Here is a 21,055-nt window from a genome sequence, read left to right as displayed (position 1 = left end):
TCTCCCTCTCCTCTGCCCTAGTAAGGCCACGTGGAGTACTAGGCCCAGTTCTGGGCTCCCCAGTTCAAGAGAGACAGGGAACTATTAGAGAGAGAGTCCAGCGGGGGACTGCAAAGATGACAAGGGAACTGGAGCATGTTGACTGGGGCATCTGTCTGTCAAGGAAAGGCTGAGAGACCTGGGGCACTTTAGCCTGGAGAAGCGTAAAAGGGCATCTTCTCAATGCTTATCAATATCAAAGGGTGGGACTTAAGAGGATGGGGTTAGAATCTTTTCAGTGGTGGTCAGTGATAGGACGAAGGGCAATGGGCACTATCTGGAACACAGAAGTTTCATCTAAACACAGAGAAAAACTGCTCCGAGGGTGACAGAGCACTGGAACAGGCTACTCAGAGAGGCTGTGGTGTCTTCTTTTCTGGAGATTTCAAAACCTGCCTGGCTATGGTCCTGGTTAACCTGCTCTGAGTGGCCCTGCTTTAATAGGGGATTTGGACTAGTTGATCTCCATAGGTCCCTTCCAACCCCACCATTCTGTGATTCTCTGAAATGCTAAACGTGTGACACCCTGGTCTTTCCCATAGCAAGTTACACTTTCTAATTATAAACAAAATGGAGTTCTTCTGGCCTGCCCCACTGTTCCAACAGATGTTTGGGGAGAAAGTTTCCCTTTCAAAAACATAAAAGAAATGGCAAAATACACCATCAAGAGAAGGCAACTGTTACACGCAGTAGAAATCTACTCATAACCCTTAGAACTAGTATTCATCAAGTCTCTGGTAACTGGTTTTCACCTTCACAGATGTATTTGCTCAGCGACTCTACTTTGCATTTCTTTAATGTTGCTTTCAGAAGAGATTTTTAGAAGCACCTGGAATATGTCAGATTTGGAGAAGAAAGTAACTGACTGTGGTTTAATTCTCCAGTTTGTAAGCAATGTCCTAGATTCATACAATACGTGCTTGCAAAGGACATCTATCAATTTGGGAGATTAGCAAAGCTTGTTTACAGAAAACCTGCAAAGATCAAAATCATAGAAAAACAAATCATTTCCTCTGTTGTCATGAGCATTAAAAAAAAAAAAAGAGGAAGGAAAATGGTTTTCAGAATCCAGTTTCTTGCCATTTTGGACGATCAATAATTCAGTAATTTTCTGAATTCTCTTCACAATGGAACTAGTTAAGTTGCACTTTGTATTTGCATTTGCTCAGCATCCCTGTGTGTAGGTTCTGAACCTTAAGGGATTTTATTTATGTTACAGCAGTGATTCAAGGCTGCCCTCCACAGTGCTAGATGATGTGCGTGTTTAGCATAATATAACACAAAGTCCTGAAGATCTCATATCAATTAAGGTAGAGGCAGTAGGACAGGGCTGAATTGCACCAGCAGAGTAATTGGGAAGTTCAGCATAGCTGCACACTGGAAAGTTCTATGTGTTAGCTATTCCACGACTTACTTGGTACTCAGATACAATTCTGGTGGCAATTAAAGCAAATTGCAGCACATGACTTAAAATTATCGTGGATAAAAATCTGGCATCTCACCTACCACATATAGGGCTAAATACCTACCCCTGGGTAAGCTGCAGCTATGTTAAAAGGAGCTTCAAATAACAAGATAGGAAATTCAGCAGGAACTATTATTAGCTCCTGTTTATACTGTCATTTTTCTTATCAGTAAGAGATTATTTATACAGAGCCCATCCCAAGTGCTTCTTGTTTATCTTATTACAGACACCATTAAAAAAGTTTCTATAAAAAGCAGCTCCTGTATTTAGGGCCAGCACTAATAAGTGTTATGGTAAGTTTTTTGCTTCTTATCAATCATTTCTTTATTTTCAAGCACCATTTAATACTCTGTTACTATTTTCCAACCTGCCCTCTTCTGTCAGTACCCTGGGCAGCCCTATAGAATGTCTTCCAGGTTTAATTTTTCCTGTCTAAATGACTTTTCAAATTTCTGGTAATTTTAAGACAGACTGAAAGCCTAAAAAGTTGTTCACTGCAAAACTTGGACTTTAATCTTCAACTCTGCATTCTTCTCTCATGTATCCCTTCCTGTCCCCTTGCACTGCAGTGCAATAAAAACAAAAGAAAAAGCCATTTACAGTTGCAGAGTCTGTAAATAATGGTTGGACTTGATGATCTTACAGGTCTTTTCCAACCAAAATGCTTCTATGACTCTAAAGGCAAGGCTGCTCAATGGCTTTGTGGCTGATGCTGGAATGTGTACTCTCTAAACTCATTGCCATATTAGAATTATGATGAGAAAAAGGAGAGAGATCTTTCTGAACAAAATCCCAAGTGGCCTGAAGAAGTTTCAAGAGACAGAAGTTGTAGCAGAGGTTCCTGCACTGTGGACAGGACACAAGAAGATGGGGATGAGTATGGTCATAAGCACCAGGAAAACATTACGCTCTCTGATGAGCTAATCCAAGACCTGCAGCTTCAAGACATGAAAATACAATGGTTCAGCCAGAGCTCATCACTTGTCCAATTTGGCCAACTTTGAACACAGCTGTAATTAAGACAAGGAAGCAAAGTTTCAGATTCCTAGCTAAAGGCCTAACAACACTGCTCAGATGGACTATTAGTTCTTTCCACGCTGTGCCATTCGGCCTTCCCATCACACACATTTTTTTTTTTACAGTAAAGAAACTGGTAGAGAATAAAAGCAAAAAGTTGACAGCATGGGTAGCCACACCAAACAAGACTCCTGGACAGAGCCAGACAACTTTTTTCATTTCTTTCTTGTCTCATTTCCCAGGACAGAAGAGATAAACGCTAAAAGATAAGGCTACGCTATTCTGCTTGTATTTCAAGTGCTAAACAAAGACTTCCCAGCTGGTGCAGGGTGGTAGCCAGTGAATGGGCACGTCAGATATGCCCAACATCTGCATTACAGCCTCCAGAAACAGCTTGCTAAGCTTGTACTCTGTCAAGTTGTGAGGAAGGCTGTAAGCACACCAGCCACTGTGGTATGGTGATCTGTTCTTGTGGAATTGCCCTCTTTCACAAGCCCCTGTGCTGGCCAGCACAGGGTTCCTCCTTGTTGTTTAATATAATAAAGAGTACCCTGAGGTAGGGATCATTGGAGGCATTCTATAAGAGTATCATTGCAGTCTTGTAATCCTCCCCAAAGCCATCTGCTACTGACCCCTCTGGATTTTATTTATCTATTTTCTCTTTGTTTACTGAATGATTTACAGAACAGCTTTACCAGTAAGGCTAAGTCTGTAAATACTGAGATGATACCATTTAGGATCACGCATTCTACAAGCTGTTTATTGAAACTGCTTTTTTTAATGAACCAAAAATACCTTCCAGGCCTTCCTTGTGAATACGTTTTGCAGTTGAATGGAAAGAGATGTTGGACAGATCTGAAGAATATACAAGTCAGCTAGCACTCATCAGGCCTAAGACAACTCTGGAAGTGTTAGGACACATACTTTCTTCTCTGGATCTCTGCCCTGAGCTATTTTCAGTCACTCTTCACCACACTGTGCTTTTGAAAGGAAGCTGATGTTTCTCCCTGGTAATGCTGAGCACACTCTTTAATCTGGTCCCTTCATATATCTCTTTGAAATTTACTATTCCTTTCTGATAAGCCATAGCTATGTACTTAGTAGTGGCACATAAGTACTACACATCTGCTTAAACATGGCTATGTGTTATATTTAAAAATTAATTAGCTCCAACAGACCTTCCCACCAAGCATATGGAGGATGACACAGTTCAGCTGCAAAGGGTACTGGGAGGAAGAGGTTGGTGTTTTGCAGCTACCTCTGCTTGAGAAACTGCATCACATGCAAAACATCACTTTCTTTTATTCGAAAGGTCCATGGGAACACTCCTGGGTTGGATGCAAAAGGATGGAACCATTTAATCTTCACATCTACCTGTTTTTGGTTTGATTTGGCTTGAAAACAAGATCATAACACAGTGCCATCATTTCAGCCTTCATTCTCTGTCCCACTGACAGGCTCGAAAGAGACATCTAGAAATCCGTTCTCTGATCATTGTGTGAGTGCATTCTGGATTCCTCACAGGAGGTACAGCCTGGCAAACAATGAAAGCTCACAAAAGCTAAATGTCACCTTAATGACTTCGATGTCTGAAATTCAAGAAAACAGGTTGAGGATGGAAGGAGAAAAATGATCAGGTATGAAGAGGGTGGTCTTGACCTTCCTACCGTCTGCCTGCAGTAGTCCCACTATCTAAGGAAAATTTTGGCTTATTTTGCAAAGACTATTCTTCTGCAATTTTTTCCCTCATTGCATTACTTCTCTTGAAAGGGAAGCCAGTTTGATGTGCTGATGGATGTGAAGATTGATATACAGAGGCTAAATGAAAGATGAGTTACACTAGGACTATATTCAGGCAAGGACTGCACGAATGTGGGGGAATGACCCACTAACTATGAAAACCTGAGTTGAGGTACAATTTAAGCAACTAGACACAGCATTTAATTTTTGAAGTACTAATGCTAACGTCTGATAAGGCTAATAACATTCCTTAGTCACACAAAATGTTAATCTCACCATTTTACAGATGAAATTGAAACCAAGGAAGGACGAGTAATTTGCCTAAGATCACAGAATCCCAGCATGGTGGGGGGTTGGAAGGGATGTCTGGAGATCATCTCATCCAATCCCTCAGCTAAAGCAGTCACCCAGAGAAAGCTGCACAGGATCACATCCAGGTGGGTTGGGAATTTCTCCAGAGGAGACTCCACAGACTCTCTGGGCAGCTTCTTCCAGTGCTCTGGCACCCTCAGGAAAGATCAAAGGAAAGAATTTTATTCTCATGTTCAAAGAAAAAAATCCTGTGTTCTGGATTGTGCCCAATGCCCCTTGTCCTGTCACTGGACACCACTGGCAAGAGTCTGGCCGCATCCTCTTGATCCCTGCCATTTAGATACCGATGAGCATTGAGAGGATCCCCTCTCAGTTTTCTCTTCTCCAGGCTAAACAGACCCAGGTCTCTCAGGCTTGCTTTGTAAGAGAGATGCTTCAGACCCCTCAGCATCTTTGTGGCCCTCCACTGGACTCTCTCCAGTAATTCCCTGTTTCTCTTCAACTGAGGAGCCAAGAACTGGATGTGGCCTAACTAGGGCAGAGAAGAGGGGGAGAAGAACCTCCCATGACCTGCTGTGCACACTCTTCTGAATGCAGTCCACGATACCACTGGCCTTCTTGATCACACAAGAGAAGGTACAAATGTGGAAGGAATTTCTGTCTCCATGGCTCGAGCACCCACTTCTACCTCCCTACCTCAACTGCTAGTACATCTGCAAACCCAGATCTCCTGGACAGATGGGATTTCATGACATTTCAAACATGAAAAATGTAACAAAAGAACAACTTTCCTCCTGCTGGCTTTGGTATTCCTAGTTATCAAGGAACCTTAAAAGTTCTCTATTTCAGGATTTTTTTTTAACACAAGCTTGAATGAAGGTAAGTGTTAAAGGTGTAATATGGGATTGAGACAACTGTATTTTATCATCAAGTCTTCATCCCAGCTGGTGAAGGGTCTAGAGCACAAGTCTTCTGAGGAACAGCTGAGCGAAATGAGGGTGTCCAGCGTGAAGAAAAGGAGGCTCTGGGGAGGCTTTCTCCCTCTCTACAAGTCCCTGAAAGGAGGCTGGAGTCAGCTGGGAGTTCATCCCTTCTCCCAAGTAACAAGCAACACAAGAAGAGGAAACAATCTCAAGTTGCGCCAAGAGAGGTTTAGGTTGGATATTAGGAAAAATGTCTTCCCCAAAAGGGTTGCCAAGCCCTGGAATAGGCTACCCAGTGAAGTGTTGGAGTCTTCATCCCTGGAGGGATTTAAAAGCTGTGTAGATGTGGTACTGAGGGCCACAATTTTGTGGTGACCTGGCAGTGCTGGGTTAATAATCTGAATAATCTTAAAGGTCTGTTCCAACCTGTATGATTCCATCACTTTTAACTATGCTACCAGCTGTTCTAGAATAGTAGCGTGAGAAGAACTAATAGCACCCCATGCCACTCTCTGTGTAAAGCTCTGGAAACACACCCAATGAAGAAGTGATATCACTGCAGCCTGTTCACTCATCCTGAACATGACAGAGAGAAGGCACAGGGCAGAGGGCAAAGAGAAAACTACTTCTTCTTCTAGGTAGAGTCTGAGCTGTTATGATCATCCCCTCAACCTCCCATGTGATGTTCATTAATTATAACTTGAAGGCAAGTGACTGAGAAACTTCAAACTATCATAAAAATCTGACTCCTGGATATGCAGATACCAACTACTGCTATGTCTTCCGACTATTCATATATATTTGATAACATAAATCCATATTATATCTCTCTCTCCCCACACACAGAGATGCAGATACACATCTATTTGCCATACTCAACAAACAATTTAAGAATTAAGGAAAACTGTTTTCATTTTAAGTTAAGAACTTTGGGCTTATTATAAGACTGTAAAATAAAATCTGCTAGCACAAGCCACACACACACACACAAAATAGAAGTGATTCACTGGGGAAGTTTCATGATGTGCGGGACAATGGGTCTTAAATCAAAGGCATACATTATCATGACTAAGCTGACAGATCTGCACTGCAATGCAGAAAGCCAAGCAATATTCCAACATCTGTGCTGTGCACAGATAGGCTGTTCAGACACCATTTCCCAAAATGAAGAAAGAACTCCTTGAGCTCTTACCTGTTACCTGTGCAACAACTGCTTGGGAAATTCTCCGATTGGCTAGAAAGGCTTTGATTTCTTCCTTTATCACACTGCTGTCCCTCCTACCAAAACAAAAAACAACCAAAAGAACACAGAAAGAGACAGCCAGGATGAAGTACACTTTGAAGATGCAAAATGGCTTCATTTCCTTTGTTATGGGGACAAGGAGTGGGGAAGGCAGGTGTTGAAACGGTCCAAGTGCCTCACTGGTGGACACTTCTTTTAACAAGTGTCACGTCTGATCAAAGCACCCTAGCAAGAGGAGAATGGATGACTCATGTCCTATATAATTCATATTAGGTGCAGCACTGCCATACGGATTGTACAAAGTTTCATTACACAGGGATGAATAAATCTCTCATGCCAGCATAAAAAAACTCAGCCATAAAAGTGAGGCACAAAAATACAGATAGCAGGGTGTGCATGGTTAACTAAACAAACGAATATTCATACACAGACTATCTCTAGCCTTAAGGAAAAGATCCAAAAGAGTGGAGATTTTGCAACACCGATCTCCCAACCCCTACTTCCCTAGTCCACAGCTTCCACTAAATGAGTAAGTGCCAATTATTTAAAGCCTTTGTATGATTTTTACAAGGCATGCAGAGATAGTTCAGAAGGCTAAAAATGTGCTTGAAAGGGACTGTGATAGGCAGCAAATTTCAGTAAACTTTCCCCTCCTCTTCCTCTCTGAGAAGGGCAGACAAATAGAAACAGATTTTATTAGGCTTTATTATTTGGCAATTTCCCTTCACCATCTCCCCTCCTGCCCCAGCAGCACTGCAGGCAGATTCAAGCTTGCAAATGTAAACACTAAATAAATGCTTTGTTGTGGGTTCATTTTCATTTCTGTCCCCAAAACTCATCTCTCACATGCCTGAAAATAAAAGTAGTTTCAGCTTAAACAAGCAGTAAAAGCTTTACCTGAGACTTATTGCACAGGAACCAAAAACTCCAAGGAATGATTAAACTTCAGCAATGGAACTCCTGCATTCTGCTATACTCACCACCTTCCTGCCTTATTCTGTTATCCTGCAGCCAACAGGTTGATTGGCTTTTCTTACTGCTCATCCCTAATCCTCTCCTTCAAAAGCCATGCCTTTACCCTACATCTCCAAACTATTTAAAACATATTTTCACCCTGGAGCTTATGGATCCAAGTTCTCTCATAAGTGCTTCATAAATGTTGTAATTTTGGGGAAAAAAAGACATTCCAATATAATGACCAAAACTGTTTTGAGACATTTGGCCTTTCCTCATATTTCTTTTTGCTATCAAGCCCACTGACTCTGACTTTCATCCTCAGTGGTATAATCCCCTCCTTTCATCCTGGCCATAATCGTAAAAGGAAGCTGCTAAAAGTAAAGGAAGGTCAGTCTAGGAAAAAAACCTGTCAGCTGGCTCTCACTGAAGACTTCTGATTCTTCTTCATTATTTGTATTTTCCTACACCAACCTGCGGACTACAGATCCCAGCCCCTGCCACAGACTATGAACAGATAACATACATGATCTGCAGATCCCAGTGGAAAAGATTAACCAAGCTGATTCTCTTCTCCCCCTATATATGGAAGAACACACAAGAGGTATAAAGTAGTGCATGAGGAGTCATGTGAAGTCTTCTGAATAGGACAGAAAATGAGTGTGCTAAGATCAAGACCAATTTTTGGTACAGCATGTGTGATGGTTTGAAACTGTCTTTTTAATTTTTCCTTGCAAAGTTCAGAACAGAGAAAGTGAAAGAGTGTAAATAAGTTACTATTGGGTGTAAGAAAGCAAAATAACGATTGTTCTAAACACTTCCATTGGATAGATAGAAATGTTTAAGTACTATTACCCAAAACAAAGTGGGGCACTCTGCACATTCTGTGTTCTGCAGTGGGGGCAGTTGCTGGGCTGTCTGGCTGCTGTTTCTTCTTCTCTTCTGGCTGAAGATAACACACTGACCTTGGCAGCTAAGTTAACAACTTTCTGCTCTAACTAACTCTGCTTTCTGTCCAAGGGGGGATCTGGGGGGGAAGCTCCTGGGAGAGGGAGGCCCCTTTGGGGGGAAGCAAAGGGAGATCGGTTGTGCTTTTCTATTGATTGTATATGTTTGTAAATGTTGTGAATTTTGTATATTTGTACATATTCATTGCATTTCATCATAGATTGTAGATTCTGCTTTGTAAATACAACTTTCATTTGCTTCCAGACTGGGCTAGCCTGGTTATTGTCAGGGCAGGGGGAGGGGGAATTTCAGCTCACACTGACACAGCATGGGAGAAAATATTTCAACACTAGGAGAGACTGTGGGATCACCAGACATGGATAGAGGTTGATTACACAAGGCTAAAAGGTCTTGAGATAGCGACCATCAGGGAACTAATGGGGGAATAGCTACCCCAATAGTTCCTGCTTCCTTGGTAATGCCTACCACTACTACAGCAGTCTTTCAACATGCAGAATTCTTCTGAGGCACTTCTGAGTCTGACTTCCCAAATTTTTTACAGAGACCTTCTACTAACCTCATCAATTCCTCCACTTTGTCGTCAATGTCCAAGTCCTCTTCAGAAGCTTCAAAACTGTATGACCTTTGAGCCAAGCTGTTTGCAAGTGGGTAGCGGGTAGGCGACATCTTCCCGTTGAATGCAGACAACCTCTCGTTACTCTCCCTCCCATTCTGATTAGTAGTGCAAGGCTGTGGGGAGGTGTCGTAACTGTTGCTCGGTGATGGGGACATCCCAGAATGCTGGGTCTGTGTTGAAGCTGTGGCTGTAGAGGAAGATGCTGGGACATTGTTGGTACTGTTGCTGTAGGAACCACCTCCGTAGCTAGACCTTCTTCCAAATTTGTCACTATGTTCTTGATCGAGACGATCCAAGGTTTCCAGTGCATGGAGGATTTCATGTCTGGTCATCCCTGTACGTCTCAGGCGCTGAAGCAGGTCTATCTGCTCTATGGTAAATCTTGGTTCGTCTGTGTAGTGAGACATGGTTTCCAGCAGGCTGAAAATAAGGTAAAAAAATAAAACCAAATACTTCAGTTCAATAGTTCTCTGTGGTACGCAAAAAGGACCTCACATGCAGGAAAGACCGATCTGGTCCAAAGTTTTAAGACACACATGAAAGCTGACAGCCCAATAGTCTACCTCCAACAAGCCCAGCAGGCAAACTCCCATGAATGCTAGTCTCCCTGTGTAGCAGAAAGGCTTCTTTTCTTTCAAATGCTCCAAGAGAAGTTCTCTCTTCTACCAGCATTCCCTACACCTTGTATGATAAACCTGCAGTTAGTATCCTTTTGTTTTTGATAAACCTCTGCCACAAAGACAGTGGCTTCTCCATAATCAAGGATGCAACTTGATTTCAGACAAAATTTTGCCAGTTGCTAAGTAACCACCAAATAGAGATCTCAGATTCCGAAACTGTCAGGTTGAGGCAAGAGATTGAGTTTTCCTGAAGAAGTCTGAACCAGTGGTGACACGAGATTTATGAACCTCAGCTCTTCTGAATCTTAAGTTCAAGTTGCCCTAAGTTTTTTGTTGCTACCTTGAAAAGAAGAAGATAAAAACAGACCTAGCGGAAATTCTAGTGGCCTGTAGGACCAAAGTTGATTTGACTGAAGTCTCATTTCTGAAGTTACTAACTTTTGAACCTGGAATGTTGTCACCTGCCCTAAAAAGGAAGTGCAGAACATCCAATTACTACTGAGCTTTCATTTAAAGAAACAAGTCTACAGCCTTTTCCCCTCCAAAGGCAGGATTTCATGTAACTCAATCATCATGGTGGCTCATCAAAGCATTTTTAACTCCTAAACTTCCTGATGTGTCAGAACAATGAACGTGTATTTGCTGTAAAGCTCAGAAATTGAACTGAAAATTCCCAAAATGCTTCCTTAATCTCATTTCTTTCCTATGTCTCCTCATTACAGATATAAGTGGCATACAAATGGCAAGATCACCTCCTTCAGAACTCAAACTCTTGAGAAGAAGGGATGGCAGATGGAGGGCAAACAGAACTTGGCAAAGAGATCAAGGCATTTTACATCCTTCTTGTGAATCTTCTTACAAGTCAAGGGTTTATTACAATTTCTGCAGGAGAGCAGGGTGAAGAGATCACTCAAACTCCAGGAGACATGACAGAGCTAATGTACTGTCCCTACAAGTGAGAGGAGACAAACAGCAGCCTTAGGAAAGTCAAATAAGAATTCCAAGGACCCTATGAAGATCAGAAAAGGGATGACAGCTGTCATGATTACGCTTCTGGGAACAGGGTTCCCTATGTCTCTTCACAAATTCTGAAGATCACTTCTCATTTCCATTTTTGCATTAGCACAGTAAAGTCCCTAACAGAAGTCACAGTGACGAAACTTAAACTTGTTCTATTTAGTCTGTTTTCATATATATGAATTACAGTGAACCAAACCCATAGGTTTTGTGGGTGTTTAGGTTGGATATGATGAGAAATGGATTCCTTGAAAGGGTTGTCAAGCCCTGTAACAGGATGTGTCTCCATGCCTGGAGGAATTTAGGAGACATGTAGATGTGGTGCTGAGAGACATGCTTTAATGGTGGACTTCACAGTTGGATTTGATGGTCTTTCTGTCCATGACACAGTTTGAGTCCAGCACAGCCAGTGCACTCCTGACCAATTTTTCAAGATTATGCTCAGAGCAGAGACCACAAACACTCTGTGTGGATGCAGCCACTCAGCTTCAAGGCTAAGACTGTCAAGTGGCCTTGGGGATGAAGAACAAGCATGGAGAATGTGCTTGCTTAGTACAGCTGTAGCTAGAGCGTAGCTGTACAGATGTGGCACAGACACAGTGCCACAAAGCCAAGATGCATGAATCCACACAAATGGTATCTGCAGCAGGAAAATACAGGAAAGAGAAGAAGCTCGTCTCTTTGGCCTCATTAAGCAACTACTGAGGCCCTTTCACTGTTTCAACAGTGTGTATGTGGGAGAAGGTAGCAGGAGGTCAATGCAAGGGTATGACTACCATCCAAGAAAATGACTGTGAGAAGACAGACGGACAACAACTGTATTAAGTACTTCAGTCCAACAGGAATGTGCTGTCCTTTGGAAAATTGATTACTGAAAACGTACAAGCCATTTTAAAAAGAGAAGAACCTAGATTATTCTACTAAAAGGAGGACACAGCAGCCAATGCAGCATCAGACTAGCAACTGACTGGAATTGTAACAACTAAAATTTGGAGTCATATCTCAGACAGAGACGTTCAGAGCTTGACAAGGAGCATTTGGACAGACATTGTGTTCTAGGTTTGGCCTCGGTGCTGGAGGAGGCAGGGCTGCTCAGTCCTTCTCTCCAAGCTTTGTGAAGTGTCACGCTGACTTACTGACTCACATCACAAACTCCAGTCCCCATGCCAGTTCTAAGTAGCACGGTTTTCAATACAGAGAATTTCATCTTAGACATCTGGCCTTGAGATGGCTTTTACTAGATTTGACAGCTTGCCCTACTTAGAATCAACCCTTCTTTGCTATTTCTTATCTGCATTTTGAGTGTCACCATTTCCTGGATCATTTACCTGTCAATAACAAGTTTGATGTGTTCAAGTACTTTGTTGAACTGGAGAATTTGATGAACCATAAACCCCATCCATCTACTCAAAATTCCTACTTTACTGACTCTTCAACAGAATTCTAAAACATATTTTAGATTTATCTTCCTCTAGCTTAATCTTCCTCTTGTCACAGACCTGGAAACCCAAACTTTTTGTCCTTCTAGCCCTATGAACCAAAAAACTTGCACCTGACAACAGTAAGGCTCCCCAGATGGATTAAAAAATGTTGAGCCACACAGAACATCCTGCAGCAGTTTGTGGTCATGGCTGTGGTCAGTCATTCCCTTAAAACTTGGGTGCGATTCCTAATTTGTCTAAAATGTCATGGTTGAGCTTCTAGATCTGGGTTCTCAGGCCAAATTAATCTTCTTCAGTGAATTACACATAATCCTTTAGTGAATCCTAAGTATCCCTTAGTAAATTACTACTAAATTACACATAATGAACTGCACTGTTCTTAGATGGAAGAGAAAATAGTTCATCTTCTGCCATGGGCAGCTGCAAGTGGGAAAGTGACCTAGCCTCCAGTTTGTACCACTTTGATGCAGTAGAGATCCACAGTGCATGAGCAATAATTTCAATCACAGGGATGCAAAAGCTGCTGAACAAGGGCCACCCTCTGCCATAGAGTAAAATATTCAATGATCTCCAACTTGTGTTGTCTCTGTGCCTGGAAATATCTTGGGACAGATCCTCCTAGAAGCTCAGCTAAGACATATGATGGACAAGAAGGGGATTTAAGACAGGTGATTTGCTTTACCAAGGATGAGTCCCGTCTGACCAATCCAGGGGCTTTCTATGATCCACATCTGTGGACGAGTTATGAGCTGTGGATGATATCTATTTGGAATTATGTAAAGCCTTTGACACTGTCCTCCAAATTATCCCTCTCTCTAAACTGGAGATATGGATTTGAGAGATGGACTGTTCAGTGGATGAGGAATTGGTTGGATGGTCCCATCCATGGGAGGGTGATGGTCCAAAGGCTCAATGTCCAGATAGAAATCTATCACAAGTGGTGTCCCTCAGTACTGGGACCAGTACTGTTTGACATCTTCACTGGTAAGAGCCAGTGGGATCGAGTGTATCCTCGTAAGGGTTGTAGATGACACCAAGCTGAGTGGTTCAGTTAGGGACACTTGTGGACAGGATGTCATCCAGAGGGACCTGGACAAGCTGTAGAAGTGGGCCTGTGTGAACCTCATGAGGTTCAGCAAGGCCAAACGCAAGGTTCTGCACCTGCGTCAGGGAAATACTCATTATCAATACAGGCTGGGTGATGAAGGGAGTGAAGCAGCCCTGTGGAGAAGGATTGGGGTTCTGGTGAATCAAAACCAGAACACTGGCTGGCAATGGGTTCATTCATTCATTCAAGGCTCGCAGCCTTGAAGTCAACCACATCCTGGGCTGCACGCACAGCAGTGTGGCCAGAAGGCTGAGGGAAGGAATTCTGCCCCTATGATGAGATCTAGTGTGATGGTTTGAAACTGTCTTTTTAATTTTTCCTTGCAAAGTTCAGAACAGAGAAAGTGAAAGAATGTAAATAAGTCACTATTGGGTGTAAGAAAGCAAAATAATGATTGTTCTAAACACTTCCATTGGATAGATAGAAATGTTTAAGAACTATTACCCAAAACAAAGTAGGCACTCTGCACATTCTGCGTTCGGCAGTGGGGGCAGTTGCTGGGCTGTCTGGCTGCTGTTTCCTCTTCTCTTCTGGCTGAAGATAACACGTACTGACCTTGGCAGTTAAGTTAACAACTTTCTGCTCTAACTAACTGTGCTTCTCTGTCCAGGGGGGTCTGGGGGGGAAGCTCCTGGGAGAGAGGGAGGCCCCTTTGGGAGGGTCCCCTTGGGGGGAAGCAAAGGGAGATCGGTTGTGCTTTTCTGTTGATTGTATATATTTGTAAGTGTTGTGAATTTTGTATATTTGTACATATTCATTGCATTTCGTCGTAGATTTTAGACTCTGCTTGTAAATACAGCCTTCATTTGCTTCCAGACTGAGCTAGCCTGATTATTGTTGGTGGGGGGGGGGAATTTCAGCTCACACCGACACATCTAGTGAGAACCCACCTGCAGTGTTGTGTTCAACTCTGGTGTCCTCAGCAAAAGAAAGACATGGACCTGTTGGAGTGAGTTCCAGAAGCCACAAAAGTGATCCGAGGGCTGGAGCACCTCTGCTACGGAGACAGGCAGAGAGAATTGGGGTTGTTCAGCCAGGAGGATAGAAGGCTCTAGAGAGACCTTATTGTGGCCTTTCAATACTTAAAGGGGACCTATAGAAAGATGGGGACAGACTTTTTTGCAGCACCTGTTGTGACAGGACAAGCAGAGATGGCCCAGGTCATCCAGATAGGTGGTAGAAGCCCCATTCCTGGAACCATTCCAGGTCAAGTTTGATGGGGCTCTGGGCAACCTGATCTAGTTGAAGTTGTCCCTAGTCACTGCAGAACAAGTTGGACTAGATGGCTTTCAAAGGTCCTTTCACACCTAAAGGGTTCCATGATTGTACAGAATCCTGTTAATCTATGGACTGCTTTTAAATGTTTTGCAGAAAGCAACCCAAGAGTAGCTAGCCTACTGTCAAACTAAGTCCTATGTCTAACAAAGTAACTGAAAAAAAAAGTTGGCAGTCTGAAAAAAAAAACAACCAAACAACCCAAACTCCATGCAAAGATTCTTCTGGCCCTTCAATCCTTTAGACAACTGCTGTGTAATTTTTCTATGCTTAAAAGATAAGAACAATAAAACCAGATACAGTATCTCACTGCTGCTCTCACTAATGTCATGTGCAGATGTACAAATTGCCTTGCTTATACTTGCCTCTCACATACTTTTTACTGGTCTTCCTGATTATGAACACATTGCCATGTGCTTTTCTACACAACCATAAGATCTAGAAACAATGCTTCTGTGTGAGTTTTATGTACTAAAACCAACTGCAGGAATGGGGAATTTTCCATTAAAACCCCAAAACAAATATTGCAAAACATGATATTATTGAACATGTTCCAACACCATCAACAGTCTCCATTTTAACGAATAACTATAGCAAAATCATTTAGAACTGTTATTTTAGCAGGGCTTCAGTTATTTTTCCCTTTTAAAATATTTTAATAAACTTACTCAGTTTAAAGCTCAATTTACAAAGCAGTTAAGTAAATCAGCCATTTTAAAATCACCATAATTTCATTCACTTCATTAATTAATGGATAGTCTCCGCTACTTCATCCCCCCCATACGGCTGTAAGAGCCTCTTATCCTCCTGAACTCCTCTGGCTAGTTGTAATTCGATTTGCTTCCCCCCTTTTTTTCTTTGTGAAATACAATCAGCTGCAAAAGTAACAAGAAATAAAGTAAGATAGAGATGAGCAGAGAAAAACAAAGATAGCAGATACTTCCTCCTGAGTATAGACTGTGGACTGACTGCTCTGCCATAGATGAACTGTGGCAAAATTTGCTGCCAGAGTAGCAGAACCTCATCAACACTAGCAGATTTTAGCTCACAGAATCATAGAATCCCTGAGTGGTGGAGGTTGGAGGGGACCTCTGGAGACCATATAGTTGCGCCACAAGGTTCAACCCATTTGCTTAAACGGGTTCACCCAGAGCAGGTTCACAACCTCTCTGGGCAGTCTGTTCCAGCACCCTCACAAGGAAAAAGTTTTCCTTCAGGTTCAGATGGAACCTCCTAGGTTCCATTTTGTGCCTGTTGCCCCTTGAACAGTCACTGGGCACCACTGAGAAACAGTCTGGCCCCATCCTCTTGACACACACCCTTTAGATATAAGAACTGAGAAGATCCTGCCTCAGGTTAAACAGTCCACGGTCTCTCAGCCTTTCCTTGTCAGAGAGATGCTCCAGTCCCTTCATCATCTTTGTAGCCCCCGTTGGACTCTCTCCAGTAATTCTTTGTCTCTCTTGAACTGGGAAACCCAAACTGGAGGCAACACTCCAGATGTGGCCTGATTGGGCAGAGAAGAGGGGGAGGAGAACCTCCCTCAATCTGTTGGTGACACTCTTGTTAATACACCCATTTATATTAGTGTGCTTTATCTCCTGATCAGTTAACAAAACTCTCACCAGTTACAAGAGGCTTTGTTGAATTGCCTTGGGGAGATGGTCAACCGAGGGAGAATTGCCTTGCCTTCTCCTTCCTGAAATTTTGAAAGCAAGACCTCTGCAAAGCATTAATTAAACTCAAAGCTAAAATTGTACATTTTTTTAAACAACTGAATCTGGCCTTAAAATTAATCAAGTTTATTTGGATCCCAACAGAAAAAAAGGTATCAAACTTACTTATGTTTCATGCATTAAGCTGGCAGTCACTACCTCCAAGTACAATGGAGTAATTCCACTTTCAGTATCTATAATGCATTAAAACTTCATGGTTATCTTTTGTCCTTCATCCAAAAGGAACCTGAGGTACCTGGATATCAGACTGAAGAGGGAACTGTAAGGAGCTGAATAAAATAGAACTTATTTTCCTCCCAGATCCACAGATACAAAATAAGCAGCAGATCTCAACCAGCCAGATGCAGCATCATTCTTTTCACTTCTAACATCACTTTCTGGAAGGAAGGCTGTGCAGGGCCATAACTGCTTTCAATGCCATTGCTTTTCTTCCTCATGCCATCAACTTTTTTAGCTTCTTTTTTCGTATGAATTTCACCTTTCAGATATGGGGCTCTCTCCCCAGATTGAAAGCATTGATCTTGAGTGGAAATACATGACCAGATACAGAGATGTTCCTTTCTCTTCCTACATCCCATATAGAAAAGTCAGGAAAAACACTGGAAGGTTTTCTTACCTGCTGTCATAACCAAAGCCCAGACAGATACAAGGAAGCATTTACCTGACACTAACTTTGTAGGTGATGACACATAGCAGAACAATCCTATAAAACCAACTATGAGCCAAGACCATGTCCAATTGAACTTGCAGGAAAGAGTTCAAGGCAATTCAATTACCCATTTGGGAATAAGGCCAGACACCATCCTTAACACTTCTAACACTTGAGAAAATGGCTCTGGAGTCTTTAATGATCATAAGAAAACATTTTCCCCAATCTTTTACTGACTGTACATGAATAGGAAGTATTTCAAGCATCAGAGAAAAGATCCTCTTCTGCAGAGGTCGTCCTCCAAATTTCCATTAAAATTCACCATTTTATCTAAGAAACTCTGCAAAGCCCAGGACTTACACACCAATTGCATGTTTTGATGCAAGATCTGTAATTGATATAATCTGCATACCACAGATGTGGGCCAGAGTGCAAGGATCCTAGGTCCTGTAATTGGTTTAAAAATTATTCTGGTAAATTCACATCAACTGTGGTAAACAGGATAGGGAGAGATGCCAACTTTCACCCTTCCTTAACATATGGCATCTACTGCTGCTCCAGGGTAGGACCCTAAGAGCACTTACACTGTCTTGTCAACAGCATCTTCAGAATTTATAACCTTATCTTTTATAGCACTATCATTTTTTTTGCGATGCAACATGCACTTGCTTGGTGTCATTAAACACAATATTGCCCTTTAAATGGAATGGCAAGTTCAGAATGTAACGTTCTGGCTTTTCACCTGAAACAGGTCATGCAAAACTATATAACAAAAAATTAATTTCTACAACTAGTTAACTAGTTTACCCAAAATACTGTGTTCAGGTTTGCGTCCCCCTCTCTAAGAAGGCTAGTGAGGTGCTGGAGGTGCTGGAATGTGTTCAAAGAAGGGCAATAAAGGGGAGACCTTCTCACTCTCCACCTAAAAGGAGGTATGGAGTACGATGGGGGTCAGTCTCTTCTCCCAAGGAACAACCGATAGGACAAGAGGAAAAGGCTTCAAATTGCACCAGGAGAGATTTAGTTCGGACTAGTGTCCAATGGAACAATTTCCTCCCCAAAAGGATTGTCAAGCCTTGGAACAGGCTACCTTGGGAAGTGGTGGAGTCCTGATCCTTGGAGGGTCTGAAAAGCCACGTAGATGTGGTACTGAGGGACATGGTTTAGTGGGGAACTGGCAGTGCTGGGCTAACAGTGTGACTTGATGATCTGAAAGGTGTCTTCCAACCAACACAATTCCATAATTCTATCATAACTGTTTTAATTATCACAATCTTTCTCATAGCTTGAACTCTTTAGCCTGCCAATTTTTTCCTACATGTAATGCAGGAGAAATGGAGATGTCCTCCATCTCCATATTAAAAATATATAGCAGAGAGCATAGCTATGCTGGCTTTTCATGCCCAGTCCCCAGACCATTGACTGGTGCAAGAATTCTGGCTCTGTATGTCCAGGTTGCTATGTTTCCATTCTACATGAGGTCTCTGATCTAGCCAGCAAGGAAAAATGGATATCAAGGTTGGTGTTGCTACTTCCAACAGCAATATAATTTACTTATCAACCAGCCTGATACTCAACAACCTAATTACCATGAACAAGCTGCTCTGGATGCTTTCTATCAGAATCAGTGACTACAAAAAATTTCCAGCTGTCCAGTCTCTTGATTTTTAAACCAAGCTTGTTTCTCTCTCCACATGTTTTTATGAGAAGTAGTTTCATTCACCCCTCCTTTCCTTTTCTCATCTTGCCCACCATTACCCATCCCAAAGGATGCAGCTGGTTCTTAGAAGATGCTCGAGAGGGACTCTCATTCTGAGCTATAGCTGTTCAACAAACAGTGCAGTTGATATATATCACAAAGTAAACAGTGCACAACATGCACACAATTACAATGTAAACACTGCACAACATGCACACATGCTCAGAGGCAAAGACTGTGACCCATCAAGAGAAGCTCCAAGGCACTAATGGAACAAAATTGGGACATTTAGGGCATGAGAAGAAGAGGAGAGGCTGAGAGACCTGGAACGATGTTTAGCCTGGATCATATCAATGCTTATAGAGATCTAAAGGGCAAGTGTTAAGAGGATGGGGCCAGACACTTTTCAGGGCTGCCCAAGCAACAGGACAGGGGATAATGGGTACAAACTGGAACACAGGATGTTCCTTCTGAACATGAAGAAAACCTTCCTTCCTGTAAGGATCACAAAGCACTGGAACAGGCTGCATAGAGAGGTTGTGAAGTCTCCTTCCCTGATGGACTGGCTGTGATTCTGGGTAAGCTGCTCTAGGTGACCCTGTTTTAGCAGAGGGGTTGAACAAGATGATCGCCAGAGGTCCCTTCCAATCCCCACTATTTTGTGCTTCTGTGGACACTATCTAATCTTCTGAAATTCAAGCTTTGGCTTTTTCCGTTCTTACTGAACAACTGCATCTCCTTTTATTTACTGTCAATTTAAATATTTCAGAAACACCCAAAGCTTTGCACCATATTAAGCAAAGCTGCCTTCAAAACAGTAGTTGATGCTATGAATTCTGGGGCGCAACACAGGATTAAGAATCTGACTCATCTGAGCCAACACTTGTGTTCATCAGTTGCAATTCCAGTATTTTCGGTGGAGTTGTAGCAGTTTTCAAGAGAGACAAAAAAAAAATATAAAAAATCAGGCCTCAAGTGCTCATCATGTCAACGAACACAGATCCATCCTTAGCCATACGTTAGCATAATTATCTCCTGCAGTTGCATCTCTTAGTTCTGATTTTCAAAGAGGACTCTACTCCCATTCATCCTGATTCACAAACAAAATGTAATGCTTGTAATGACTGCTCTCATCCCGGGGAAACGAAAGCCTTGCCTTGCAGCAAGGAGAGAAATCAGACGTACAAGCTGATCTATCGAGGTTCAACGTCACCAGTGCTGTTTATGAATGCAAAACACCACCTTATGAATGCAGAACACTGCCATACGCTTTCGATCAAAATGGTGACAATTAATAAGAGCAGCCTGAAACTTCTGAAAATAAATCCAATGTAATCAAATACTCACCGCTGCACAAATTATGGAAGGCAAGCTGAGAACAGAATATCAACATATCATTTCTTCAGGAGGCCTCAAGTTTCTCAGCTAGTTAAAGAGCCACCAACTCAGATTTACTACCTCGACAAAAGCTGTTCTTCCATATCAGACTTTGAAATCCTTCACTGACAATAAAATATTTTCTTCTGGATGCTGGCATGCCGGCATTAAGCAAGCCCTAGTAGTTTTGCCACTGAATCCCCTTAGGTGAGTAACTTTATAGTATTGACTTTACATGTTTGTGAAAGAGAGAGAAAGAACTTGAGATCGATTTTACAAGGCAAAAACGTAATATAAATACCAGTTATTGTCATAATCTATGTCCTACAAAAGAGACTGACCTCATTAAGCACAGGGTTGAAAGCCAGATGCTTCTAAATTCTACTCAAGGTGCAGACTGGTTCACAGTGACAACTTATCTGTCTAACCCTAACCTTTCCTCCTTCTAAAATCTGGGTTTCCTACTGTTGCTGCAATTCTACAGCAACGAGGCAGGAATTCAAACTCTGAGGCTGGATTCAAGGGCAGAATGAGGGATCAGCAGGACTAACAAACAGAGAGAAAAGCTGTAGTGGCAGCTGAGTACTGAATCGGGGCCCAAAGCCCAAACCTGCGCCAAGAGCAAATGAGGAGCTCTTGGATTCAGAAGCTGAAGACTAAACTTTGGATATATAAAGTCTGTGTCAGAATCAGGGCAGGACGTGTGTGTTTGACTTACACAGTTAATCAAAGCTCACCAACAGACTGAAACACTGTCTTTAATCCCCACAAAGAAAGTCATTGTCGCAATAAAACTGAGACGTGGGCCTAAGATAAGCACCAGACTGGCAAGTCACCTAGTTTCAGCTGTCAAG

The 21,055-nt window shown here is 42.2% G+C and overlaps 1 protein-coding gene across 2 annotated transcripts in view; it reads right to left on the bottom strand.

Annotated features, from left to right (window-relative positions):
- HMBOX1 (homeobox containing 1) overlaps window positions 1–9,691 on the bottom strand; it is a 52,747-nt gene extending 43,056 nt beyond the window's left edge. For both annotated transcript variants that reach the window (XM_054383582.1, XM_054383583.1), the window contains exons 1-2: window positions 9,219–9,691; window positions 6,689–6,774 (exon numbers count right to left, since the gene is read on the bottom strand). In XM_054383582.1, the coding sequence (XP_054239557.1) occupies window positions 6,689–6,774; window positions 9,219–9,685 (553 nt within the window). In that variant the 5' untranslated portion in view covers window positions 9,686–9,691. The remainder of the gene's footprint in view (window positions 1–6,688; window positions 6,775–9,218) is intronic.
- Window positions 9,692–21,055: the final 11,364 nt, after the last annotated feature.

This window comes from Indicator indicator, chromosome 9, assembly GCF_027791375.1.
Source record: "Indicator indicator isolate 239-I01 chromosome 9, UM_Iind_1.1, whole genome shotgun sequence".
Taxonomy (NCBI): domain Eukaryota; kingdom Metazoa; phylum Chordata; class Aves; order Piciformes; family Indicatoridae; genus Indicator; species Indicator indicator.
This window is presented reverse-complemented; position numbering and strand designations above follow the sequence as displayed.